At 40.6% G+C, this 12,885-nt stretch overlaps 1 protein-coding gene across 1 annotated transcript; it reads left to right on the forward strand.

The window, feature by feature from the left end:
* The first annotated feature begins 215 nt into the window (after positions 1-215).
* Positions 216-2,521, forward strand: six6b (SIX homeobox 6b). Its single transcript, XM_063222498.1, has 2 exons — positions 216-787; positions 2,356-2,521. Exons 1-2 carry the CDS (start codon positions 216-218, stop codon positions 2,519-2,521), a joined length of 738 nt encoding a protein of 245 aa, XP_063078568.1.
* The last annotated feature ends 10,364 nt before the right edge of the window (positions 2,522-12,885 follow it).

The raw sequence follows: 12,885 nt of genomic DNA on the forward strand, positions 1-12,885 counted from the left end.
CTCGAGCTCTCCATTTCGCCCAGTGAGGCTGCCGTAGTCAGGCAGAGGGGCATCCTCTCGTGAGCGCGTGTGTGTCGTGTAACGGTTGATCTGTTGACTTTGGATTTGCCTTTTTGTCTGGATCGGGCGACGGAGAGGAAACGGAGAAGGGAGAGGGGAACGTGTATGACCGAGAGAGGTGGCAAGGACTGCGAGGGGGGGAATCCGAAGCCTTCATGTTTCAATTGCCAATATTGAATTTCAGTCCCCAGCAGGTCGCGGGGGTATGCGAGACTTTGGAGGAGAGCGGGGACATTGAACGCCTTGGCCGCTTCCTCTGGTCACTGCCGGTTGCCCCAGGTGCCTGTGAGGTTCTCAACCGCAATGAGTCGGTTTTACGGGCTCGGGCCATCGTGGCCTTCCACACAGGGAATTTCCGTGAGCTCTATCACATTCTGGAGAACCACAAGTTCACCAAAGAGTCGCATTCCAAACTGCAAGCGCTTTGGCTGGAATCGCACTACCAGGAGGCGGAGAAGCTGCGGGGTCGCCCGCTAGGGCCAGTGGACAAATACAGGGTACGGAAGAAGTTCCCGTTACCCAAAACGATTTGGGATGGCGAACAAAAGACTCACTGCTTCAAAGAAAGGACCCGGCATTTGCTCCGCGAGTGGTACCTTCAAGACCCTTACCCGAATCCGAGCAAAAAAAGAGAACTAGCACAAGCCACAGGACTCACCCCCACCCAAGTCGGAAACTGGTTTAAAAATCGGAGACAAAGAGACAGAGCTGCAGCCGCGAAAAACAGGTGAATGCATCATAGTCTGTAGATGATTCTGTGTTCAACTACCAGCTTTTTGTGCTTGTTTTAGGCTACAGTTCGTTGACAACATAACGAGCACCTCCTTGTCATAAGGTTAAATGGAAAGGATTATTGTTGCCCTATACTGGTATCCGTGCTCACTCATCTATGATGGAATCTGCTGGGTGAAACAGTCACATTTCGACATCTATCTACACAGGACCAATTCAAAGACAGATGTAGGCCAATCATATCTTTAAAAAAAATAATAAGAGGTGGTTCACCATCTAAGGAATTATGTGGATCATAGATCAGAGGATACTATTTTCACAAACCATATAGGCTGTCTGTTCTTGCATAACGGTTGGCCAGTTGGTTGTATAAAATGTAGGCTATGTCTGACATTTCAAGCAGATGTGTACATAGGTCTACACATAGGCTACAAGAATAAATCTGCGTTACATATTCGACAGTAAATAGGCCACGTAATGTTGACTGTGTCGGCTAGACACGACGGTATCCTTGGTTGCTACCTCTGTGAGCGATAGGCTAGTGTGGACCAGAGGATAGCCTACATCTTGCCGTAGCCTACTGTCAAGCCCGGGGAAGCTAGCCGAGGTCACATGCAAATACAAACCTCATAGGCCATCTCACAGCACAGTGGAACGCTAATCAGTTATGCTTCCATGTTGCTGCCGCAATTACTAGGAATTACTAGGAATTATTGGGAATTTTAAATGTGTGTGTATTCATCCTACTACTATTATATTAAGATAGCCTAATTTTATCAAAATGGTTCACAATTGGTTTGGTTTGTTGGCAAAAAGAGAGTAGCCCAAGATATGGTTTTAATCCTAGGCCTACTTGTGGAGCTGTTCTGTTTTTAAGTGTAGGCCTGACGATTGTCTTAGTTCCCTTTAGGACGTCTGGGCATATTGATACCAAATAGTTTTCCTTATGTAGCCTATGTGCTGTCCGAAATCACAGGCGCACACTAAGGCAGAAAAGTAAATTAATTTAAGTTTTAGGACAAGCAATAGTGATTTTGCCCGACCAGCAGAAGTAGCCTATATGAAATGTGTCAGTGTCCGTGTCAGTGTATGGTGAATTTTACGCACAGGATCATATTTAGTGGAAGCACAGCGCAAGCCCCATCCACGTACATATCCCTGCAGTTGGCCACTGAAGCCATCCCTGTTTATCTGGCGCATGCCACCCCAGGGTTCACCTGGGCCTGAGACACGAGGCTGCTAAATTAACCTGTTAAATGGCCTATGTTACTCTGACATAAACGTCTTCATCAGAAGGTAATCAGAAGGTCATCAGAATGTGTAAGAGGACGCTTACAAATAGCCACGACCCAACTCTTTTGAAAAACTGTTATCATGCTGGTGGCAAACATCCCTCCCTTAATATAGGCTAATATTTTGGGGAGTTGCCCCCGTAGGTAAGGCCCGATACAACAGTAATTTATTACAGTACGGTGCGATTACACACTGTGAGAGAATTTGTTACCCCCGACAAGCATGCTGTTCTTTTTTAACTTACCGCTATGTTTTTTTTTCTCCACACAGGTTACAACAGCAAGTGTTGTCTAACGGTTCGGTCCGATCCCTAACTGGAGAGGACGGCGTAGTGGACCGACTAGGTCCCGCCTCGAGCCCCGAAGCAAGCCTGTCGAGCAAAGCGGCCGCCTCGGCCATCTCCATCACTTCGAGCGACAGCGAATGTGACATCTAACATCGCACCACGAGCTTGCCCGCGGCGAGGCGGGAAGACGATGAGAAAATGAACACATTTTTACGAGGGAAATCGAGAGACAGACAATCAGCAAGATAAACAAGCACATCAGTGCCTGCCTTAACGTATCAGAGGCTGTGTGTCTTTTTTATATAACAATTATTATGTGAAGGCTGTTCAACCGTCCGATGTCGACTGGAATGCTCTGTCTTTAAATTGTAGGCCTATTTATCTTTTTTTGCTTTCCATGTCAAACGACTGGACCGACATAATGTGAAAAGAAGACATTTATATGAATACAATAACTGTCTGTTATTTTTTTCCCAGTCGAAGCAAAAGACTCGAATGCCTAATACAGTGCCCACCGAAAAAAAAGAAGAGGAAGGAAAAGAAAGAACACTTATATCCCACCATCTTTTTTATTTTTAATATTATTTTTTATTATATTTTTGGTGGAACTTTACGTTGAATATCAATGCCGTGACATTTTACTTCCCATTTTTCTAATGTCTGTTAATCTGTGTTAAATTCAATGGTCGGCTACTATAGGATCTAATTTTGATTTGCGTGATCATTTCAAATTTAGTCTATTCCAATGTTAAGGGTGGATTTGTAGAGCATGTGCGCCTAGGATATGTCTCGACGAATGAAAAGATATAAAGCAAATAAACATGTTTGTTTATGGTTAAATCAACACGGGTGTACAGAAACGATTATTATTATTATTATTATTATTATTATTATTATTATTATTATTATGCTTTTATTATAGGTCTACTAATACTACTTGTAGGCCTACACCATTATTTTATACCTTCTACCAAATGTGCCAACTAGTAGGACGCAAGCAGGCGACAAAAACTGAACAAACTGTTGTTTTGAAATTAATTAGAGTGAGGATATGCTAGGCCTATCTGAGTGCTCATGGCTATAGGTTTTACACTTGACCCCTTGACCAAACCATAGTGGTGCTCTCGTCTCGTGCCCTACCCGCCTGCGCGTGAGGGTTTGACAACGGTCTGTGTCAGACAGCTATCGATTCCAGCTTCAAATCACTTGAACTCGTTTGGCCCGAACCCTTGTGGCCGTACTGGGTCCGAGCTCTCCAAGGCGTCATAAGTGAATGGGCCATCGCTCCGTGTTTAACGTGATAGGTTACCGTGTGCCAAGACGTGTTAACCGCGCGCTATGTAGCCTAATCCCTGTGTCTCGTAATGCGGCCCGACAGCAGAAGGTCACGAAAAGGACGGAGCACCATGCTCTCGCACCTCGCCATCTTCTTGACAGGTCCTTAAAGATCCCTGATCATTTCGGGAGCTGTCGGTGATTACAGTATACAACAGGCTGGTTATAGTTTAGGGCCATTCATTAATATGATGATATCGGCTATCGGGGAATTAGCCTGCCCATGTGACTCTCTACAGGTCAACAAAAAGTGGATGATAATCAATAGAAACCATAGGCCAACATCAGTAAATGTTATTGCCTAAAATCCAGGCATTAGGCCTATTGTTCATTAGAAGGACATGCGCTGTTCTTACAATTGTCGACTGCGTTTTTGTGAATTATATTTCTGTATTAGCCAACGATTTGAATGAATCAGAACCAGTGCCGTGACCAACAAATGTTTTGGACTAAAAAACAAAGGAAAGAGTTCACCTTGATTGTTGTGGATGATTTGCTCTTCTGAAAGTGTAGCCATTTCGAAATTTTCTCATTTATTTTATTGCGGATATGACCAATTACTATTCTTGAAATTAGGCCTACCCATTAGTAAACGAGAGACTACCCTAACATATTTTAGCAATTACAGAATTCACATTTGCACAATTCACTGTGTAGCCTACCCTAGTGAGTGGTTCTTGAAGGTTCACTCATTCTGAGAACGGAGGTCGCGCTACACGTTGAGACTCTTTTCTGCTGAAAAAAAGCACGAGTAGCAAACTAATTGTCGCTAACAAAAGGGAGGAGGGGAAGCTGAGCAAGAAAAGAGGCCCTTTCAGTTTGTGCACGAACCAAAGCTGCAAGAATAGGTGAAAGGAACGTTTCTGGCAGTCAATACGGTCGTCAAACTGTTTAGCCCTAATCAGCGGTAATGATGGTAGCTTGAGTTCAGCAAGAACAAAAGCAGGGCCCCCCTAAAGTTTTTGTGACAGGGGCAAAACATTTTTTTTTCGTGTTCCAACTGTGAACAGCCTGTTTTGTCCACATAGAGACCGAGGCTCGCCAGGCAAAGCGCAACATTATTATTATTGTGTTGTTATTATTATTATTAGACTATTATTAGGCCCATTATTATTGTTAATAATCATTAAAAATGAGGATGTGATTATGCTACTTCTACTAGGCGTGGTGCTACTACTACTACTAGGCTACTACTAGGCTACTATTACTAACAATAATAATAACAATAATAATAAACGCATGCGTAGACTTCATTAAATGATGAAATGCCTACATTTCAGTCTTGAACCAAGAGCATGAAGCCATCACAGTAGCACTGGCTGACTGGACTGCTTGCTTACTGACCAGCCTTAACCTTTGCAAGTTCTAGTTTTCATGCGCCATCAATTCATGTTGTGTCATGAAAAGTGATATGTCTATGCTATGAATAGGCCTACGTCTGCCCTGTTGTCTTGGGGCGTCAGACAAACATCGCCATTTTCCCAATATTTAGGGACTGAATTTAATGTTGAGTTTCTAGGCTATTAGAATTTTAAAAGGTTGTCTGTAATTATAATTAGCTGGCTAACTGCAAGTAGGCATATGCCTAATCAAAATGGCTAACTCAACAGAGCTAGGCTTGCCTACTTTTTTTGTTCCTAATCCTTCCAATGTATTTTGTGATAGACCTATGTGCCCTTTTTGACATTCAGAAAATAATACTCGCTTAGCTACCTCTTGACTGATTTGTGAAACATTTTCAAATGAGACGTTCCCTGTTCCCTGTCAGATGGAAAATGAAGCTATAAAGTCGCCAAAAAGGAAATATGCTTCCGAGTGCAATGCGTCATCAAGTTGTCGCGTCAAACCGATGGGAAATGAGCACTCGGTTTGTTGTCTCTATGCTGATGAAAAAGGCACGCTTTTAACACTTGGCAAACATGCAATTTCAAGCATGTAATTTCACGTCGCCATATCCCATGCATTCTGTTAAGAGAGAGTTGATTGTGGTTTGCATGGGAAATTACAAGTAGCCGGCAAAATTGCACCAAACCTGCGGCCTGTAATACGTTCCACACGCATTACAAAGCAAATGTGCCCTTATGGTTGAGTGAATACTGTTATATAGGCCCATGTTATAGCCTTTTCCTCATAGTTGCATTAAGCCAAGATAAGTTCACTTCTGTGCGTAAGACCCATCCATCACCTTCCCCTACAACGAAATGCTGCAGGATGCAGTACAGTCACATCATTTGAATTCAGTGTTTCTTCACATTCCAGCAGTAGCCGAGGCCTACAACCTGAGTTGGTAGTAGCCATGCTGAAAACAAACACTGTACGTTTTAGACATATTGTGCGTTTCCAGAGAGATGCATTTAATGGGAGTCACACTCCGTCCATGCACTCACAAGTGATAGGCAGCGGAAACAGCGACCCCCAGCGAAAGCAAGCAACGTTTGAACGGAATACCGACAGACAGTGACGGTTTAATAGGCCACCATCATGTGCGATGTCTTGCCTTTTTGCAATCCATGGCCGTCGGGTTATAAAATGATGAAGGTAATATCTTATTTTTGTTCCATATCTCTGTCAATTATTCTTCACATCTGTGCCGATTTTCATATAATTAACAGTAGCCAGGTCTGCAAGTGGTGGTAGATGGTTGAAACTTAAGATTTTTTTTGTGAAGGTTGTGAGAATAACACGGCTTAGCTTCAGTCGTTTGATACAGATTGCAGTGTTGAAGTCATGTGAAGTCAACGCCGTTGCACATTTCAGCACCATGGCCAGCGCCATAGAGTAATACGCTTATTGTTCATCAACGGCCGATTTTAGAGGCTTCATTGCCACACTGCAAACAGCCACTTCTTTCCAAACAGTGTGAAATGTTTTACAATGTTATAAAATGTTTCAAAACTTAACAGAAATGGCAGGCCAGAATGCCATACTAAGCCTTCATTTGAATGAGCTTTGTTCGAGCTTTGTTGAAAGGCTAATTATTGAACAATTAATTCATGCAGTTGCCTTAAGAGGTGATCAGTAGGTGGATAGTATTGATATTCTGTCAGAGAAACCATTCAGCAGTATGTACAAAAAGTTTTCCATTAAAATTTTCCAGAATATATTTGAAGCGCATCTCAAGGCCATGGACAAACTATGAGTAGATTTTCTAGCCACAATGGTGTGGATGGCAATAGCGACATGTCTTTTGAAAAATAAGCCCAGAGAGATTGTTTTGCAGGAGGAAAAAACATTTGGTTGATCTGTACTACCCAGTTTCTCTCTCTTCCATGCGCGTGTACACACACACACACACACACACACACACACACACACACACACACACACACACACACACACACACACACACACACACACACACACACACACGGTATATTAAGGCAGCAATATAATAACCCTGCATAGGCTACATTCTTTTGACAAAGACAACTCACTTTGAGCCTGCCCAGTGTCAGTGCATTGATTCCCTTTAGGCTATAACTCCATGGAGGCTCACTGTCGTTCACCACATACAAAACCCAACAGGTATAGTCACTCCTTTATAAACGCCCCACTAAAGACTAATTGGTGGCAGAAATGAAAAGTATAGTGAATGGAAGAATGTTGAATGACACGAGACTATGATCGATGGGCAAAGTATACGCAGCCTTTGAGCTTTACAATCAAGCGAAATTTTCTATTAACTTGGCCTATAACAAATTAATCTCGGCTTGGTGTAGTTTTCACACAAAACCCAACCTTCACAATCACAAAACACTGTGCAAGTCGGCACGGAGGCCTTTATTATTGTTCAGCATTGTGCTATGTTATACTGTAGGATTCCTTAGAATGGTAAATGGTATGTAGGCTATAACGTATTGGTAATGTCTTGTACTCTTAGCTTTTGTACCCTCGTATTGGGGGTAGGTTACCACGGTTACTATTGACTCCCAGTGGTAACATTACCTCCGGGTGTGTTTCTTCTGTTACTTTGACATCTATCATGTTGACAATTTTCTTTTGAGCCCCTTTGCAAGGCCTATGAGTGACACCAACATGCTTTATAATCCCTGCAGTATTTCACCGATAACTTCAGCCAATTTCGACATGCAGTTGTAATGCCCACACTACCCTGGACTTGTCAGTACTTGAGAATATATATATTTTTTAACTTCAGCCTTTTCTGAGATCCAGGTCATTGTAATGGGGGCAGGCGTATGTTTACATTTAAAAAAAAAAAACATCTTGATTTACTCCCAACAACAACCAAAAGGTTATGCAACATCAGCAGACAACTAGCAAACAGCAATATCTTTTGGGATAATATTTGGAGTAAGCCCATGTTAAGAACATTTTTCATGTAAACAAAGTCTGCCACCGCTCAGATCTCGGAAAGGACTGAGTCAAAAAATGCAGCATCACTGAGAAGTCAAGGGTAGTGTGAGCAATACAACAGCATATTGAAATTGTCAGAAGTTATGTTTTTAATGCAAGGTAGACGAGGTAGTGTTTTCTATGTCTGGTTCGTTGCCCCGTTTGTTACGTAAATGTCCCACCTTGAAAAGAGGCTTTTAATGCTGTATGTACAGATTTTTTGACTGCAGCGATCTGTATAAACTGAGTTTTGCTAAAGGAACGGCTAGACAGAAGTATAACATTACATTGCAAGTTCCAGCATACCGAAGACAGTGTGCTGAGTGGGAGATAGCTTTGTAAAAAATGTTGACCTTGAGGACCCTCTGCAATGAACTTGATGAAAGGAGATGTGCAGTATATTTATTTTTTATTTTTTTTATTTTTTTTAAACATTACATTGAAAATGGTTGATTAATCATGATAGATTTCAAAGTAACAGAAGAAACAAAGACACCCAGGGGTTACATTAACACAGGGAGTCAATAGTAAGAGTGGCAGCCTTTCTTCAATACTGGTGAAGGGATACCGGCTAAGAAGAAAAGCCATTATTTATCACCAAGCACGGAAAACACACAGTTCAAGGGAAGGCATGTTTTAAAAAAGGAAATCTGAGGCACTCAAGATTACCTTTTAAAAATATATATTATTTACCTCTGCATATCTGCACTTGACATTCTCCAGGGAATATCAAGAAACGTCTGCTTGTGTTCCACTTTTTAAGACTATCAATTAAGTGACATGATACAGCTCACATGATTAGCAGATCACATGAGAGAAATACCAAACCAAATGACAAGAGAGCCAGACGAAATACTTCATAAAACATTTGATGAGATGTGGCAGTTTAGCATGGAACACACTCCTTTTCATATCTTTCATTTCTCCCATTTTTTATCAGGTTTACAAAACGTATTTAAATGATCCTCTGTTAAATTAAATTATCCTGTTTTGTGAAATAAAATGCACCTATCAGCACTGAACCATAGACATATAGGATAACGGTTGACAGTGTGTTTGTGGGACCTTTGCTTCCAAACTCACGTCTCCCCCTGGTGGTGGGATGAGATAACACGACCCTGGCATTCATTGAAACAGAACGTATATAGGCCTACTGTAAACAAGACTAGTGTTTCTCAGGAGGAGGTGGAACATCATTTCATTTGCTTTCATCCAAAGAGACGTTCAATCAAGGACGAAAACCATAGCACGCAACACTTGCAGATACATGTGCATAGGAGTTTTACAGAACAACAAGTGCATATAGCCTACCAGATAGAGTTTTTTATTTGATTTTTCTTTTAATTTTTTTTTAAAGTTCATTAGTGCAGGGTAGGCATGCAGTACACACACACACACACACACACACACACACACACACACACACACACACACACACACACACACACACACACACACACACACACACACACACACACACACACACGCACACACACACACACACACACACACACACACACACAATCCCTTTGCAGATGCAGTCTGTTTTGTGGCTGCTTTTTAAGTTTTCAAACTTTTTCAGAATTTCTTCATATTCTGTCATATTCGACTCCACTCTATGTCTAGGGTTTTGACAGTTTGACATAATTTGTCAACAGTGTCTTTGCTGCGGTTGCCAATAGCTAGCAAAATGCAATTAGATTACAGTTAAGAGATAAAACATCACAGACCCTCTTCGACTTCCTCCACTGTTTCATTTGCATTAATTAAATTTTTAACTAGAAATGCACTCAGAGAGTGCAATCCTCCGCCAAGGAAGCTGTTTGATAGAACATTTGACTATGTTAAACCTATTTTTTTTATTTTAAGTTTTTCTGCCTTCTTTTTGTGAAGTTAGAAACTGGAATGTCAAAATCTCCCTGTCCCACCATTCAATTTGCGGTCACTAGAGGCGTCTAGATTTCTCGGCTAGCAATGGTGCTTAAAAAGAATCTTAAAAAGAATCCTGGTTCCGGTTCGTGATCCGGATCACGACCAAAATTTGATCACTTGTTCCTTTGGTCATTTCCAACAACTCCACAAAGTGTCATCCAAATCCGTTCATGTGTTTTTGAATTATCCAGCTGAAAAACAAACATACAAACAGACAGACAGACAGACAGACAGACAGACAGACAGACAGACAAGCAGACAGACAAGCAGACAGACAAACCAACGTGACCGAAAACATAACCCCTTTGGCGGAGGTAGCAAAGCTTTTTCATGGACCCCATGGTCACAAGATGCGAATCCATAGGGGTCCCCAGAGACCACTATGAGAACCACTGGTTCAGCGAGTCTGTGGGTGGATTCTAATATGCAGACTCCTGTCCTCGGTCTGTGCTTGAGCCCTCACGTCGCCTTGACGCCCCGCCTCCGTGGAGAAAACAACAAAGTTTCCCCGCTGTCAGCCTAGCTGCAACGACTTATGGGGGACTTTTCTTCATTCACCATCCCGTTGACAGATGAGAAAGTGACATTAGAATTGAGCTTTGCGAGATAATGAAATGCAATTCTGTTGTCTGTGATGTCATCATGAGTCCACAAGGAGGCAAGTGAGCAAGGGAGGAAAGGAGTCCTCATATTGATCCACCCTGGGATGGTTGGAGTTGCTACAGTCACTATTGGAACAACAGTCTCAGTCAATTTTACGGTAACACTTCCAAATAAGGGGCCATAATTAACAGTAAAGTAGCTACAACCTAATACTTAAGTAAGGGTTAATAATCATTATTTAATGCCACATTAGACACATATTAATTGTTATTAATGCATATGTTGAACATTAGTCAGCAGTTACTTAACTATTAGATAACTATTACCTTGTGTTACAAGTTAATAGCATATTATTATTTAACTAATAGATAAGTAAGGGCACAGTTAATAGTTAAGTAGCTATCAGGTCATACTTAACTAAGGATCAAAATTAACACTTACTTAATACAAAAGCAAGGCATAACTAATGGTTAATTAATACATAAATATTGGGTTTTGGGACCCTTATATTAGAGTTGGCTGAGGATAACTAATGGTTAATTAATAGATAGATATTGATATTTGGGACCCTTATATTAGAGTTGGCTGCGGATAACTAATGGTTAATTAATCGATAGATATTGGTGTTTGGGACCCTTATAATAGAGTTGGCTGAGCATACCTAATAGTCAAGTAATTAATCTACTGTGACATCTAGTTTTCACTCGTTCAAATCACTGTAATAGTGGCAACAGGAGCCATTATATAGCAAGGATTGGACGTACACTTCTCAATGATGGTGGGGTGATGTGATGTAATTTTTTCATGTACCACTTATTAGTTTTAACTGTAAAAACCCTACAATAAATGCAGAACATTATGAAGAGTAATAGTTTTGAAGCGAAACTAAACCATTCCTTTGTGATAATTAGGTTAATGTTTGAGAATATTAGCTCCAAGAAGAGCAGTGCATGATGGGTACGCAATCTATAGACAACAATAATTCGGTATTATTTAATCATTAGATATGCCTTACTTTTGTATTAAGTAAGTGTTAATTAAGGTCCTTAGTTAAGTATGACCTAATAGCTACTTAACTATTAACTGTACCCTTACCTATCTATTAGTTAAATAATTATATGCTATTAACTTGAGACACATGGTAAGGGGCCATATATATAATTATAATTAACATAATTAACAGCAAATTAGCTATAACCTAATACTTTAGTAACAGTTAATAATCACTACTTAATGCCACATTAGACACATATAAATTGTTATTAATTTACATGTTAAACATTAGTAAGCAGTTACTTAACTATTAGATAACTATTACCATGTGTCTCAAGTTCACAGCATATAATTATTTAACTAATACAGTCGGTCCCCCTACAATGCACACCCTTTACCGAGGTAATGCCACGTCATCCACCTCGGTACGTACCGGGCCTAGCTGCAGTGTACCCAAACAACCGCCAGGTGGCACTTGGGAGCGCTTGCTATACTTGGGAGCACTCGCTATACGCTTTACCACGTGAAAGCGCATGTTCAGGTTTGTAATGAGAGATCAAAGACCGACTGTAGATAAGTAAGGGTACAGTTAATAGTTAAGTAGCTATTAAGTCATACTTAACTAAGGACCTTAATTAACACTTACTTAATACAAAAGTAAGGCATATCTAATGATTAAATAATACCGAATTATTGTTGTCTATAGATTGCATACCCATCATGCACTGCTCTTCTTGGAGCTAATATTCTCAAACATTAACCTAATTATCACAAAGGAATGGTTTAGTTTCGCTTCAAAACTAACTCTTCATAATGTTCTGCATTTATTGTAGGGTTTTTACCCTTAAATGTAATAAGTGGTACATGAAAAAATTACATCTCATCATCCCACCATCATTGAGAAGTGTACGTCCAATCCTTGCTATATAATGGCTCCTGTTGCCACTATTACAGTGATTTGAACGAGGGAAAACTAGATGTCACAGTAGATTAATTACTTAGCTATTAGGTATGCTCAGCCAACTCTATTATAAGGGTCCCAAACACCAATATCTATCGATTAATTAACCATTAGTTATCCGCAGCCAACTCTAATATAAGGGTCCCAAACACCAATATCTATCTATTAATTAACCATTAGTTATCCTCAGCCAACTCTAATATAAGGGTCCCAAAACCCAATATTTATGTATTATATAACCATTAATTATGCCTTGCTTTTGTATTAAGTAAGTGTTAATTTTGGTCCTTAGTTAAGTATGACCTGATAGCTACTTAACTATTAACTGTGCCCTTAC

Source organism: Engraulis encrasicolus, chromosome 18, assembly GCF_034702125.1.
Source record: "Engraulis encrasicolus isolate BLACKSEA-1 chromosome 18, IST_EnEncr_1.0, whole genome shotgun sequence".
Taxonomy (NCBI): Eukaryota; Metazoa; Chordata; class Actinopteri; order Clupeiformes; family Engraulidae; genus Engraulis; species Engraulis encrasicolus.